Source organism: Neophocaena asiaeorientalis, unplaced genomic scaffold (assembly GCF_003031525.2).
Source record: "Neophocaena asiaeorientalis asiaeorientalis breed wild unplaced genomic scaffold, Neophocaena_asiaeorientalis_V1.1 scaffold116, whole genome shotgun sequence".
NCBI classification, from domain to species: domain Eukaryota; kingdom Metazoa; phylum Chordata; class Mammalia; order Artiodactyla; family Phocoenidae; genus Neophocaena; species Neophocaena asiaeorientalis.
In genome coordinates, this window is record NW_020174561.1 from 8,186,821 (window position 1) to 8,200,817 (window position 13,997).

General features: G+C 35.7%; 1 protein-coding gene across 6 annotated transcripts in view; it reads right to left on the reverse strand.

Moving 5' to 3' along the window:
* Positions 1 to 13,997, reverse strand: part of ST7 (suppression of tumorigenicity 7) — a 199,797-nt gene that overhangs the window by 85,639 nt on the left and 100,161 nt on the right. For 4 of the 6 annotated variants that reach the window (XM_024757826.1, XM_024757825.1, XM_024757830.1 and 1 more), the window contains 6 exons: positions 9,027 to 9,081; positions 8,288 to 8,403; positions 6,897 to 6,972; positions 4,725 to 4,793; positions 2,666 to 2,820; positions 355 to 452 (listed from right to left, as the gene is read on the reverse strand). In XM_024757826.1, the coding sequence (XP_024613594.1) occupies positions 355 to 452; positions 2,666 to 2,820; positions 4,725 to 4,793; positions 6,897 to 6,972; positions 8,288 to 8,403; positions 9,027 to 9,081 (569 nt within the window). The remainder of the gene's footprint in view (positions 1 to 354; positions 453 to 2,665; positions 2,821 to 4,724; positions 4,794 to 6,896; positions 6,973 to 8,287; positions 8,404 to 9,026; positions 9,082 to 13,997) is intronic. The other 2 variants (XM_024757829.1, XM_024757827.1) reach the window with 1 other exon arrangement.

Consider the following 13,997-nt stretch of genomic DNA (forward strand, 5'->3'; position numbering starts at 1 on the left):
TAAGGATATCTACTGAGATTTCTTAAATAGGCCAGTCATTCTATTAAAAGCTTTGCATGTATTATCTCATTTAATCTTCACAACACTCCTAAGTAGTAATCATTATTATTAGTGTATTGTTATTGCTAAAGTTACTGTTATCCCCACTTTACAGATGAGGAAACAGGGCACAAACAAGCTGAGTAACTTGTCCAAGATTACTCATCTACTAAGTTTGGAGCTAGAACAGAACCCCAGCCCTTATGGGACCACCACACCATCAGTGGTACTATCTGCCATGGCCCCATTCAGTGGGTTCCTCCTTCTGTAAGTCAGGTGCATTGTCACTGTTCCCAAACATGAATTCAAACTCACATCTCTCATCATTTTCACTGCTTCTCTGGTCCTCCCGAGTCTTCTGGCACACATTGCTAGCCTTCTTTTGATGTAGACCAAGACATTGGTGTCTCGTCCTGAAGAGGGAGACATAAAGCACCAAAACTTAAAAAAAATACAAGAGCTTTCAGCTCAGCAGCAAGAAAAAATACAGAGGCGTATTTTTCATGCCCTTAAAGGAAAACCTCAGAGAGAAGAGTCTGCTCCTTTGACTTTTCCTTACTGCCAGGAGCACTGACAACTTTTCTAATAGCAGAATGCAAACAGAGTAAAGTCAAAGTACTTAGACTTCCAAAGGTCAAATCATGTGACTATTAAGTCATGCTTTTGAGTTAGGATGTTGAATATTCGATAAATAAAATCATCTGCCACAAAGTGCTGGGAAAATGAACATACCCACATTGCATGAGGTTTACAAGCAAGAATTCCACATTCTTCTAGCGTTGCATGCTTTTGGTGAAGATGCAAAGAGGTGAATCTCAGGTTGCATCCTGATGAACTATTTTTTTTTCCTTCTTGACATTAAGTCTGGAGAAGCCTCATCTTGAACTTCTGTTTTACATTATTCTTTCCCTAACACTAGTGACATCATAATCATCTCCAGGTCCCCAAAGCAGTCAATTTTAAATGGCAACATAACACATTCCAGATATGACAATAGACCATGCAACAAAATGAAAAACTACCCTAGTGTTAGAGAAAGTATTGACAAGCTAAATACTTGTAATAATAGTCACTAAAATGGCTCTTAAAAAGTACATTAACAACTTCTCATCTTAATCTCTTATTTAATTATGTGTATTTCTGGATATGTTTCCAGACCAGTGAGAACATGTACGTACTTAATCCTCAATAAAATTACCATGTTTTAGAAAAATATGACACACCTGTTATAGATTAAGTATATGTATAATATGCAGCTATTAAAAGATGTTAAGACCAAAGTACTAACATTTCAAGTTTTAAACAATGAGAACAAGATGTGTGCTGAATATCTGCCAAGTACCTACAAATTACTTTAAAGATGTGATTATATTTTTTTGGATAGATTTAGGCAACAGGTTGAAGGGATTAATTTACAGAAGAAAAGAAATAAAGAAAATTTCTCAAGTTATATTACAGATTATGTAATTTTATGTATTAATCCTCATTTAATTCACAAAACAGACATTTACTATATATGTCTTCAAAATTCACTGTGCTATACATAATTTTTTTAAAAAAGCAAGATATAGATGGTGACTAGAGACTTGATTAACATATGTACTACTAAGAATAAAAATTAAAACCTGTGTATTGAGGGGTTATGTGGACAGACTTATATACACAGGCCACAGTGCAAAGATCTCACTATATCTTAGTCACGGGAACTAATGCATTCAGTTTCTGCACCGAATCCAGGCTTAAAACTAAAACTTAATTTTATAATCTCAAATATGAAGGAGATACACTCCTACTCTCTAAGACGCAGGACAGAGAAATGAGAGAAATTCCATTTTAAAGAAACAACCCAAAGTTTGGTTAGACAATGAAAACACTCCCTCTCACAAGGATCACTAAATTTCTACTTAAACAACCAACAAGTTGACAAGTCGAGGAGCTCAAGAAATTCCAGAAATGATTTTGTTGTCGTGTTTTTATACCATTCCCCTAAAATAACACTGACTCTCAGTTTAGTGTACTGAAGTGAAAGGTCTCATTTTAAAGTTATGTTAAATAAAAGAAACCATTATTTTAAATAATTTAAATATAAAAAAGATACATAATTAGGAATTCATGGCTCTTTCTCCCTAGGAGCCAACAGCAGTGCTTCCTAAATAAGAGCTAAATACTGAGACAATCACCAATAGCTGTTATATTCTCAGCTGTCCTATTGCAACCCATGCTGTAGAAGACCCATAAGACAAACCCTCTGATAGCATTGACGCTAATTTAAGTCCTGTTTCCCAATTAGGATTTAAAATTATGGGGCAGAGAAGCAACTGATAAACAGAAATATGTAAGAATTCTGAGGAGAAAAAGGGTCACCATTAAAGGTTATTACTTTTATATCTAGTGTTAAAAATCCGTGGGCAGGCATGAAAACATGAACATGAACAGTAATGAAGCTATAAGTTAATTATGTGCTGTGCTCTTGTGGGGAAGAAAAATTAATAAAAACAAAGAAAGGCAAAAAACAATATTTATTCTAATCTAGGAGAAATGTCGTTTGAACTGGACTGAATATCTGCTCTGATTAATCATGTTACAATTCTGATCCCCCAACACGTCAACCTGGAGGAAACCTTACTATGTTGGGCTTCATACTGGGATCCATGATGCTGTAGCTGCTGAGAACGCCGGTAACAGCCGTCTCCAGCTTTCAGGGCCTGCTTAAACAGCTTTTCTGCTTCAGCAATGGTTGTTGCTTCTTCTTCAGCCAAGAGAATATAAGCAGTTGCACACCTGTCCATTCAGATAACAGCCGCCATCAATTACAAATTCAAGGACATTGTAATAGCTGTAGGAGTGCATGCAGAAGGGCAGGAGTTATGCCAAAACATGCAGAGTGGCCAACTGGTTCATGCACCCCTGTTTGTAGTTGTTGACACAAAATAATGGTACAAAAGAAATGTCTGTGTTTTAGCTTGAGAGGTAGGATGAGTAGTGTTAGGATCATATGGACTCTGCCCCTTATTAGTGTGTCACTTTGGGCAAGTTATTACTCTGCCTCCCTGATGGAGAACAACATGGAATCCACTTGTTCACAGCGTTGTTGTGAAGGTTAAGTAAGGTGATGCATGAAAAGTGCTCAGTACAGTAGTAGCCAGCATGTGGTACATGCTCAACAATGTCAACTAACGATGGCAATGATAATAGCTGTTATTAAACATCTCCTTCTGACACTCAAAGTTAGAGATACCATAAAGTTTACTTTTATTTACTAAACACAGATTCTCTTTAGTCTAAGGGTTTATTCAGAATGAGAAATTCATTAAATCAAGTAAGTTATTCATTTAACAAGCAGTGCTTCAACATTTCATTACAGTTAGCACTGGTTTTCTATGTCAGAGAAGAATACTGGAAGAACCTACAGGTAGAGTTATTTCAGAAGAGCTTAAAATTAGATTCAGCCTCAGTAGCAAACAAGGGTTAAATCTCACACCTTTAACAAGAATAGCTACCACCTGTTGCTTAGTTTATATTAAGCACTGTACCAGGCACTTAACATATATCGTCTCATTTAATCCTTTCAACAACCTCTAACATAGGAAGTCAGAAAGGATAAACACTCAACCAACGAACAAGGGGAACTCTTGAAAATTTAAACCTTCCAAATCATAGAACAACAACCCAAATGCCAAAGAAAGGGAATGTAACAAGGAAATGGTGAGGCCAGAGCAGACCACACAGGTCCTGATCTGTGCATATCCCTTGGCTTTCTCCACTGCCTCTCTTGTGGTCATTTCCCTACTTATCACAACCTCCATCAGACCACAAGAGAGAAAATAAACAGAAAGTGAAACCAAATGTTACTTCTACTATTCATAAACTACAACAGCCAGGTAGGAAAAGGAGGCTGAATTTATGGCTTAATAAGTGAGATTTGGGGTTACTAGTTAATCTTAGCCTTGAGGAGGGGTCTTGTAAGTTCTTTAGCCAGTCTCTCTAATTTCAGGCAGGACTGACCAATAGGGCTTTAAACTGAATGTGGTGAGGTAGGGAGAAAAAAGCACCCAGAAAAAAAGCTGTAAAACCAATGACTGTGGAGGGCAGCAGATATGACTTGGAGAGAACAATTATGATGCTAAAACTGCCCAGTGATTCATTGGAGAAATAAATGGGTTGGGCATTGGGAAGCAACACTTCAGGCTTCAGATGCTGACCCATAAATATAAGGTCCAGGGTAATGAAGTGAAAATTGAGATTATAATACTGAGTGGTGGACACAGTGTCAGAGGAATTAGCTATAAGATTATAGTTGGTGGGCTGGGAACTCAAGACAGGTTGGGGCTGGCTTGCTTGCTTTGTTTATTTATATTGCAAATAGCACTCTTAGGAGGAGAGGCAGAGTAGCACTACTGGCCAAGAAAACATACCTCTATGTAGAAACTCATGAGTCTGGGGTAGAAACATGCTAAGAGCTTATGAGTGAAGGAGAAAGGAAAGAGCAATAGAAGTGCTAATGGTTGGGGAGTACAGAACAGACTGCTCAGCTCAATGGAAGACAGAGATGATGCATCCTGTCACAACACAATACACATACAGAAGCAAGAAAGTATGGTGATGGGGGTGTCAACCATCCAGATATCTGCTAGAAGAAGTCTCATTTGGTTAGAAGTAGGGCACTCAACAGGTTCTTGACTTACTTTGGTAATAATTTTATCTCCCAGATGGTAGAGGAAGCAATTAGGGGAACTTCAACTCTGGACCTAATTCTGACCAAGAAGAAAAAAATAGTTGGTGAAATGAAAATTGATAGGAACACTCAGAGAGAGTTACTATGTCATTTCGGACTTTAGGATAATCAGAGAAGGTAAGGTGGACTTCAAAAAATTCAAAGAAAAGAGGCGTGATTCAATGGCGTGAGACGCAGGAGTAAAAATGGTTTAAGAGGATTAAGCAGCTTCCAAATGTCTAATCAAAATCACAAATGACCCTCTCGGGAAGAAAAGAGCGGTGACAAGTAACCACTATGACTGCACAGAGATCTCTCACAAGGTCATATTTCTAAAGGACATGTAAAAAAAAGATGGAAAGAGGGCATGTAATGAAGGGCTACAAGAGAAATGAGCTTTTCAGAATAATGTCAGGAGAGCTACAACTCCACATTAGCCGAAGCTTGCAAAACAAAACAAAGGCAAAACAAAAAATGTTAAAGACAATCATCTATTCCCTGTTTTTAAATTATGTTTAAGGCCCTATCACCACCCCCACTTCTCCAAAACCATGACAAATATAAATAAGCAAAAAAGACAAACAACACAACAACAACATCAAAACAAGGAAAGTTTATAGTTAGTAGCAGCAGATAATAAAGAGAAAACAAAACTCTCTAACTCCTATTTTGTTCCAGGTCTCTCCATCAGGGAGAATGATTGTCAGACTGACAAAGGGAGAAGAAACCCTAAAATGAATAAAAAGATGTAAGATAGCAAGTAACTGATCTATTGTAAACGAATTATTGTACTGGGATAGGCAAATCCCAGGAAGCCAACAGATCCTGTAGGCAGCCCACGGAATTGCTCTCTGTGTATTGTTAAGGAATCACAAAGAATGGAGAGGTTCTAGAAGATGAGATGTAAAAAATTGTTCAAAAAGGGGAAGAAGGCAGACTTCCCAAACTACAGAACAGTGATTTGGAAAGATATTCTAATGGATTATTAAAGGGACAGTTTCTAAGCATTTTTAAAAGAAAGTAGTGAATGCTGGAAGCTAGCTTAAATTCACTAAGAATAAATAAATCAGTTCGTGCTAGCTTAATGTACTCTAACGGATTTACTATACATTAAAGATCCATAGCTACAACTGGCATTTTTAAGATCAAAATGGAGAAATACGGGTTGAATCACAGTGTAACTGGGTGGCTTAGTAATTGGTTGTACAATAAATACCAAAGGGTGATGATCCATGAAGACATGAACCTGGAGGGTGGTTTCTATATGTCATGTCACAGGGTTCTATCCCTGGTCCTGATACTTTTACTAGAAACACGGATGACACATAGAAGGCAGGCATATCAAATTTGTAGATGACAAGAAACTGGAAAATAAATATGTTGCATGACAGAATCAGAAACCAAATAGATCAACAGTTTACACTGGCAGGATTTCCAACTCTCAAGTGAATCTTTTCACTAAGACCTCTGAAGATTCTGTAACCCTCTTCAGAAAAATCATAAAATAGTTTAACAACGACCACTTGGCAGGGAGAGTGTCGAGGTGATTCAAGCACCAGATGGGTGTTTGAACTACAAGACCTTCAAAGTCTCTGCCAACCCTGAGCTTTTATGACTCCAACTTTAAGAATCTTTCTCATTTCCTGACATCTCCAGACGAGACTTCCCAGCCTTCCTTGGTGACCCACAGAATGTTTAACAGCACGAAGGACAGCATTTCCTCTTATCTTTGTCTTGATCTTGAAATATTTTTAAAGTATAATTTCTTCACTTTATGTTTTTACTATGTTTTCCCTACTAGCAGAAGTTCTCCCTAGAAAATGTGATGGCAGAGATGAGCATTCTATATCTGGAAAAATGTCCCTGTCACAATGTTTTAGATATGTAAAGCACTGTGTTTATTTTATGTCCACACATTATTCCATGGCTAGCCCTTGAAGGATTTAATTTAGGGTCATAGCAAAGCTACTAAATTGCTGGCTAAAATAACTAAAACTATCTTCACATGGATGTCCTTTATAAAAACAATTTTTTTAATAAATTAATACCCCCCCGAATAATCCTCAAATTCAAATGCATAGTTTTAAGTATCCCATGAATGGCAACTGAATACATTCAGCAAGCAAGATTTCCCCCCACTTACTCATTTATCTCTAAGGCTTCATGGGCTGCAGAAATCCTAGCTTGGGGGTTTCTCTCTCTCCAGGCTTTCTGCATTACTATGTTAGAAAAAGACAGAAAAGCACATCAATAAATACTTAAAAAGACTCAGTACAGGTATAGCTAAATTAATGGCTTTCAGCTTGAATTACAAGAGAACAGTTCACTTACCAAGTGGGTTAGCCCAAAACTCCAAAGTCACACAAATACATTCTAATTTGCTATTCCATTGTCCTTCAATTGCTGATATCAAATCTTTCTCATGCTCATAAAACTAGAGGTCTAATATCTTATAGACTAACCCGTAGTCTATAATCATAGAGACTTAATCTTGATTAAGATTTCTTAAGAAAAGAAAAGGCATTCTAACAGAGATTTAATATTTCTTTTGCTCATTAATATCATTTGTTGTTAGAGAACATACATTATTTTGCACATTTTGGGATGAGATTGCTACTAATCTCTTACTTCTGTTTAGACACAGCACAATTTTTATCGGTCATTTTCCCAAACACTTGCTACAGGATCTGGATATTAGAACATTCTAAAACCACTGGAAGAATTATGAGTTGGATCAGAAAAAAGTGCTTTAGACTTTTGCTTAACATGCGTACCTGTTCCCAAAGTTTGCTGCAAACCCAGTTTTTATATAGCAGAGCAGTTTGTGAATATATTGTGGGAAACTTAATGCTTGGAATTTTCATTGTATTATGTATCCCCACCACGGCAAGGGTACCTTTTTAAAAAGGGTAACAATCTCCTTATCTAATTTGTTTTATAAATTTGTATCTTCTAAGTTAGTTTCTTAGGAGCATGTACATATTCCTTTTTTTTAAGGTTTTTTTTTCACCTATTTACTTTAAGTTTGGTAATATAAAAAATATCAGTAGGATTATATGCAACTCAAGCAGTATGAAATGCATGCTAAACAAAGTCTCTTCTAGGGTGGAAAACAAATCTGGATTCCAATAACCAAGTCCATGCCCCCATTCAACGCTAGTGAACCTACAAATAGGCATATAAATCACTACAATATATTCATTAATTATTTGGGTTCACTGAATTTCTAACTAGAATATCATCAAGGAGACATGACCTTTCACTCTATCTCAACCAAGGATTTAGTTAGCTTCATGGTATATTTTTTAAAAATAACATTTTAAATTATAAAGAGGGGACCCATTTCTATATTAATACTTCATTGCGATAAAGCCTTTAAGTATCAACAATCTGGGTTTTACTGGTTAATCTCCAATTTAATATTTTATTCATCAGGGTTTTTGTAGAGCAGATATTCTACAAGTAGTAACCTTGATCTTTAAAACAAACCAAAAAGCCCTCCCACTCAGTAACTATCTAAAGGATTTTCCATACTTGCATCTGCAGGACGCAGATGGTCCGAGTCACAAGTAAAGAATGTCTGGTGGTCCTGGGCAGAGAGGTTCATGTCATAGTAAGTCAGAGGCTCTCGTCCAGTCACCCAAGTGTACCTGTAAAGGAGAAGTAAGATGGTCAGGCACTTCTGAGGGAGGAAAGCAAGACCTACAAAATATTAAGCTGCATAGGTGTTGAACCATAACACACTGAGTACTATTACCAATAAATAAAAAAATAATCATCCTAGTCTCCCTTTAGGAAGTATATCAGCAGAAAAAAAGTTTTAAAAATTCTGCTATATTTTTGTCTTAAAATTTTAGTAGCACTAGCTAATGAAAACCTTTCCTAATTAGTATTATGAATAGAGATTTCCCCAAAGCTATGAAAATTCTTATCTGCCTAATTACTCTGCAAAATAAAATTCTAACATTACTTCTGTGGCATCTTTATAACCATGTTCCAGGTAAGCTTCAAAATATTTTGACTACGTAGTATATAGTGAAAAGAATAACGTAATGGAAAATCTCTAAAAACCACACATTTTTGTATGTTATCCTAATTCCAATGCTAAAATATTTATAAAACGGAAAAATCAAAACATTTCAGGATAGCATCAAAAAATGGAAGCACTCTACAGACTGTTAAATGACCCCTAAATGAACCTGCAAAAACATTTACTGCTGTCTTTGCTCTCTGAACTAGACCCATTTGTTTCCCAAGCTGTCAAAATGCTTACCGATTATATTCAGCACCCCTAAATAAATTTAGTGGATTTCGCCATACTTTGCATTCTGCAACAAAGAGAAATGCGAAAATGTTACACATAAGTTCACAGACACTACAAGCTAATTAATTCAGCGAAACACCCTTCCTGGCCATTTGATAAGATAATTTTATTCTCCGTCCTCTACATGGTAAGCAATATGGAAGAACTCTGGGTAGTTAATCAGGAAATGTAGCTCAGGCACCAGGACTTTGAAAAGTTTCGTCTAATCTCTCCAGGCCCAAGTTTCCTCATTTGTTAAATCAAGGCACATGCCAAGAGCAGCTGGTTCATAACCTCTATAGTCACTTCAAGAGGTCCAAATAGATTGTATAAATTTATTTCTAAATTATAGGTAGAAGGTAGAGGTAGAGGTAAAACTACTTTCTGTCACTCTAAGATATATCTTACAATGACTACCTATATAACAAGCTAAATTTAACCTCCAGAGTACAATATATAAAGAACCTTAGACGCTTAATTAGGGCCTATGCTAATATTGATTTTGTGATAATTTACCAGGTTTCTTTTACATTGCTGTAAAGGAGTGGTAAGAAAATTAATACTAAAGTTACCATTATGGTAGAGAGAAATGCTATGAAAATAAATTGTTTTCAAGTACTTTAACATTGTTTACTTATGCAGACACAGGTAATTAATCATCATACTAATATCATAATGTTAGCATGTAATAATAGATTATACATCTTGTTATACAAAGACCACAGACAGAACCATAGGACTTTAATTTAGAAAAGTCAACCATTAGCTTTTAAGACTGTGTTACAGTAAATGTGTGACTAATAAGCTACAGTTCTTTTAAAACAGTCTATGATTAAGAGTTTCTAATGATTCAGAATGCTACATTTCTTTGAATGAATAATTCTTTATTAGAAAATAAAATCAGTTAACAGTATTTAAGAATCTATGTGTGCTGTCAGCCAAAAAACACACCCAAAGACATAGATACACAAAAGTGAGCAATTATTACAGAAACTGAAAGAACATTAAAGGCCATAGATGATTCATTAAGATTCTACCCTCAATCCTGTTACATTCAACATCCATCTGTCCACCCATCCATCCATCCATCCATCCATCCATCCAGTTTGCATTAACTGAGTACCCAGTGGGTGAAACAAACAAGTAAAACCATCAATTACAATACAGGGTGAAAATGGAGGAAAACATAAAGCACTAGGGGAACACTGTGTAATCTCAATAAATTTTTGTTAAAATAGTGAATGAAAGGTGGACACGTAACAGGAAAGCATGTTTTTATTTAAAGAAAATAAATTTATCTTTAAGTTAGGGCAGGATCCCACCTGAAATTTACTTAATGTTTGGAAACAATGGTCTTAAATTTTTTGTAAGTTAGCTTAACCTGCCACTTAGGAAATGATGTTTGCTCAGTTAGTTCAGCAGTTTTGAATTTTGCTCTTGAGAAACTGAGATTCGATGGCTGTCATTTCATATGACACTAATTAGAAAATTATGCTTCCCTTAAGTAAATACTTTTTTTCCAGACATAAAGCTCCTTAGTGGGGTCACTAAAGTACTCCAGATCATGGCTTGAAACAACTGGTGAGCCAAACAACCATGATCTCAGTCCTCATGGCTTTTATGGCACTTAGCCCTTAGGTCCTCACCACTTCCAACCCCTCCTAAGAGGATGTCTTTCAAGATTCCAAGTGCTCTTAAAGCTTCATGAATATTGCTAGGTTTGTATTTAACACGTAATAAACGTGCACACAAATCTGTGTGCAATCATGGTCATTTTAGTATTATTTACAATAAAATAGAAGCCTCTCCCCCACCAAATTTCATCTGAAATATCAGTAAAAAGGTTATGGCAAATACTTTGTCTCCAACAAATATATTGCCTGGAAGGATATGTGCCATTCTAATATCAATTGACAAATTATAAAGAAAATTGTCTTCAATTAAAATTTTAACTCTATTATACATTAGATACAAATGAAATTATTTCTAAATAAAAATAACTCCAAATAGAAATGGTGTGTATACCTAAAGTATTACTGAACAGTATCTAAAAATGCCATCTTTATTTAGGAACTGCCATGATACAGCCAGCAGGGGGTGCTGCAAACATTTTGAAATATTGTTGTTATGACTTCTACCAGAGAACTGAACTTTAAAAAAAAAACATTGTTAATATCAGTGTCATACATCTGGTCTGTATTCAGTTTCTTCAGCTATTCCTGAAACTTAGAAATGAGTACCTATGTAAATGTAACAGATGTAAAATGTTCTGAATGAGAAAAAACATGTGATGAAGAAATATATAAGAAATGTCTTCATGAGCTATATCCTTCAAGTTGAGGGTGCAGAGCAGGTACAATTTTCTTTTAAGAAATAAGCAATCTAGAGGTCGAATAAGAACACATGTAAAAAACTTCACTTCAAATTAGGTCATAGCTACATTAATTTCCTCTTTGCTGCTTTGTTTCATAATTTTATCTTTACTACGAAAACTCTCTTGGTCTGGAATCACTCTAGGGAACATACCCCATAAATATCAGACTACCTGATGGTTTCATGATATGGACAAAGGTTGTAAATGCCAAAAGTATCATAATATGAAGATTTAAGTCAATAAATTAAACTCAGGTCTCCAGAGGCTAGAAGTTTTTCTACATGAGGTCCAGTTTCTTATCTTACTTGTATCTTTGAGAAATAAATTTCTTATTTAAGTCTGAATTAAAATTTTACCTCCAAAAGGTATTTTCCATTATCCATCAATATCAACAATTTTAGTGCTCTTTAGGAGCACTAAAGGTTGACTGGGACTCATCAAGGGCTTGCTAACATCATTAATAGTTCAGTTAAATATATGCCCTTGATACAATTAACATGTTCTCTCTGATTCCATCTGTAGTAGCCCACAGAGGAGTCTCTACCCATAACTGCTGATAGGAATGTTCAGACCTCACCGTGCACATAAGAATGCAATTCAAGAGAAAAAGAAGCAGTAAACATTGGAATAGCGCTTGTTTAGTTCCCAAAGGAACGAAATGGAGAACAGATTCCATTCACCTGTAGGATGACAATAAATTTCTGTGTGGGAGGTAAAGAACATAAAAAATAATACTTACCACCATCAAGGACTTATAAAATCATGCTCCAATCTTTTTTTCAGTCTTCCCTCTCACCATTCCCTACCAAAACTTTCCATCTCAGTGATACTTATTTCTTGCCTTTTCATACTCAGTTATTCCTCCAGAATGCCCACCTCATAGGACTGAGTGGTTTAAACATGTATAGAATGGCTATTATGCATTAGTCCTTGCACGAGGTCCTGGGTTACAAAAAACAGATACAGTTTATGACCTAGAGGAGCTTATACTGGGTTGGCCAAAAAGTTCATTCAGGTTTTTCCATAACATCGTACGAAAAACCCGAACGAACTTTTTGGCCAACCCAACACATTGGTAGAAAAAGGAAAACGCCACTGAACCGCTGTATGGCATCCAGATGAAGAAGCTCCTTAGAAGGAATAAATGTACTGAGAGAACCAAAGACTTTCCCTTTGTCACAGTCCTCAAGGAAAAAGAGAACTTAATTCTCAGAAAAACCAAAAGGCTCTAAAGTCACAGGGCTTTTAATCACATGGAAGAAAATATTTTTCTACATCCAGCCTATTTAACTCTGAAAACCTTTTTTCCCTAAAATTAAAAATATATACATAGAGAGAATCCCCACTCCTAGGACTTTCAAATATATAAGTAACTAATGTATAGCCTAGGAAGATGTATTATACCAAAAAGTTACCACCTCTTCCCAGGATCTGAAACATAATAATGACAGTAATACTATTACAAATAACAGCAACAGCAACTTGTGTCATAGCTATGAGCTTGATTTGCATTGAGCCTTTCTATAAAAAGGCTTAAAGCTCTAGTCATCTAAATTCCTAACATAAGTTAGTGAGGGTCACAGAGTAGGCCCTTTTTATAGAAGTAAAGAGTAAAGCATAGAAAAGCTACATAATTTCCCCATGGTAAAAGTAAATGAGATTAAAGGTCTGGTATCCAGATTGCCTAACAATTATCCACAATATACAACAGCCCTGTTACCTGCAACATCATATTTTAAAAATCCTGTGACTTCATCAATTAAATCTTCTACTAGAGGAACAGTTTTGAAAACTCCTCTGGGGAAATGTTAGGCACTTTGAAACAATACTTTTAAACATTTTAGTTCCAAAGTACAACAGAGAAGGGCCCTAACTAATGTCTTCTCCGATATATTATGACAATCAAGATTAACCCCAAGCCAGTCAATTTCTGACATGTGATTCTGCATATATTTATTAGCTTTGCTGTCTCAGAAATGACTACCCAATTCTCTATGTCATACAGGTTGATCTTAAGCAATCATTAAGAGTAACAAAATATCCATTTTATTTTTTTAAGTCTTTATTGAATTTGTTACAGTATTACTTCTGTTTTATGTTTTGGTTTTTTGGCCTTGAGGCATGTGGGTTCTCAGCTCCCCGACCAGGGACTGAACCTGCACCCACTGTATTAGAAGGCTAAGTCTTAACTACTGGACAGCCAGGGAAGTCCCCCATTTTCTTAAATAACTAAGCTTTAACTGTTTTCATAACCTTTTGAAATAATTAGTTTGAAAAGATTAGTAGAAGTAAAGGCACAAAGTAATATGTAGGTAGCTTGCAATTCAACAAATATATTACTCTCTCAAATTCCCTTCTGGAATGAGAAAAGGTGTAAATAATTATGAGTTTTAAGACCATTTTTATTGATCTACTTTATTCAAGATAGTGTACAAATTTCTTCAAGAATATTGCTAAATGGCTAAATCTCTGTCTCTCATACATTTCATTGGTCATTTCTGACCTAAGTCAATCAACTCTACCAAATAACATGAAAACTGTGAAATAAGTTTATTAAATAAATGTTC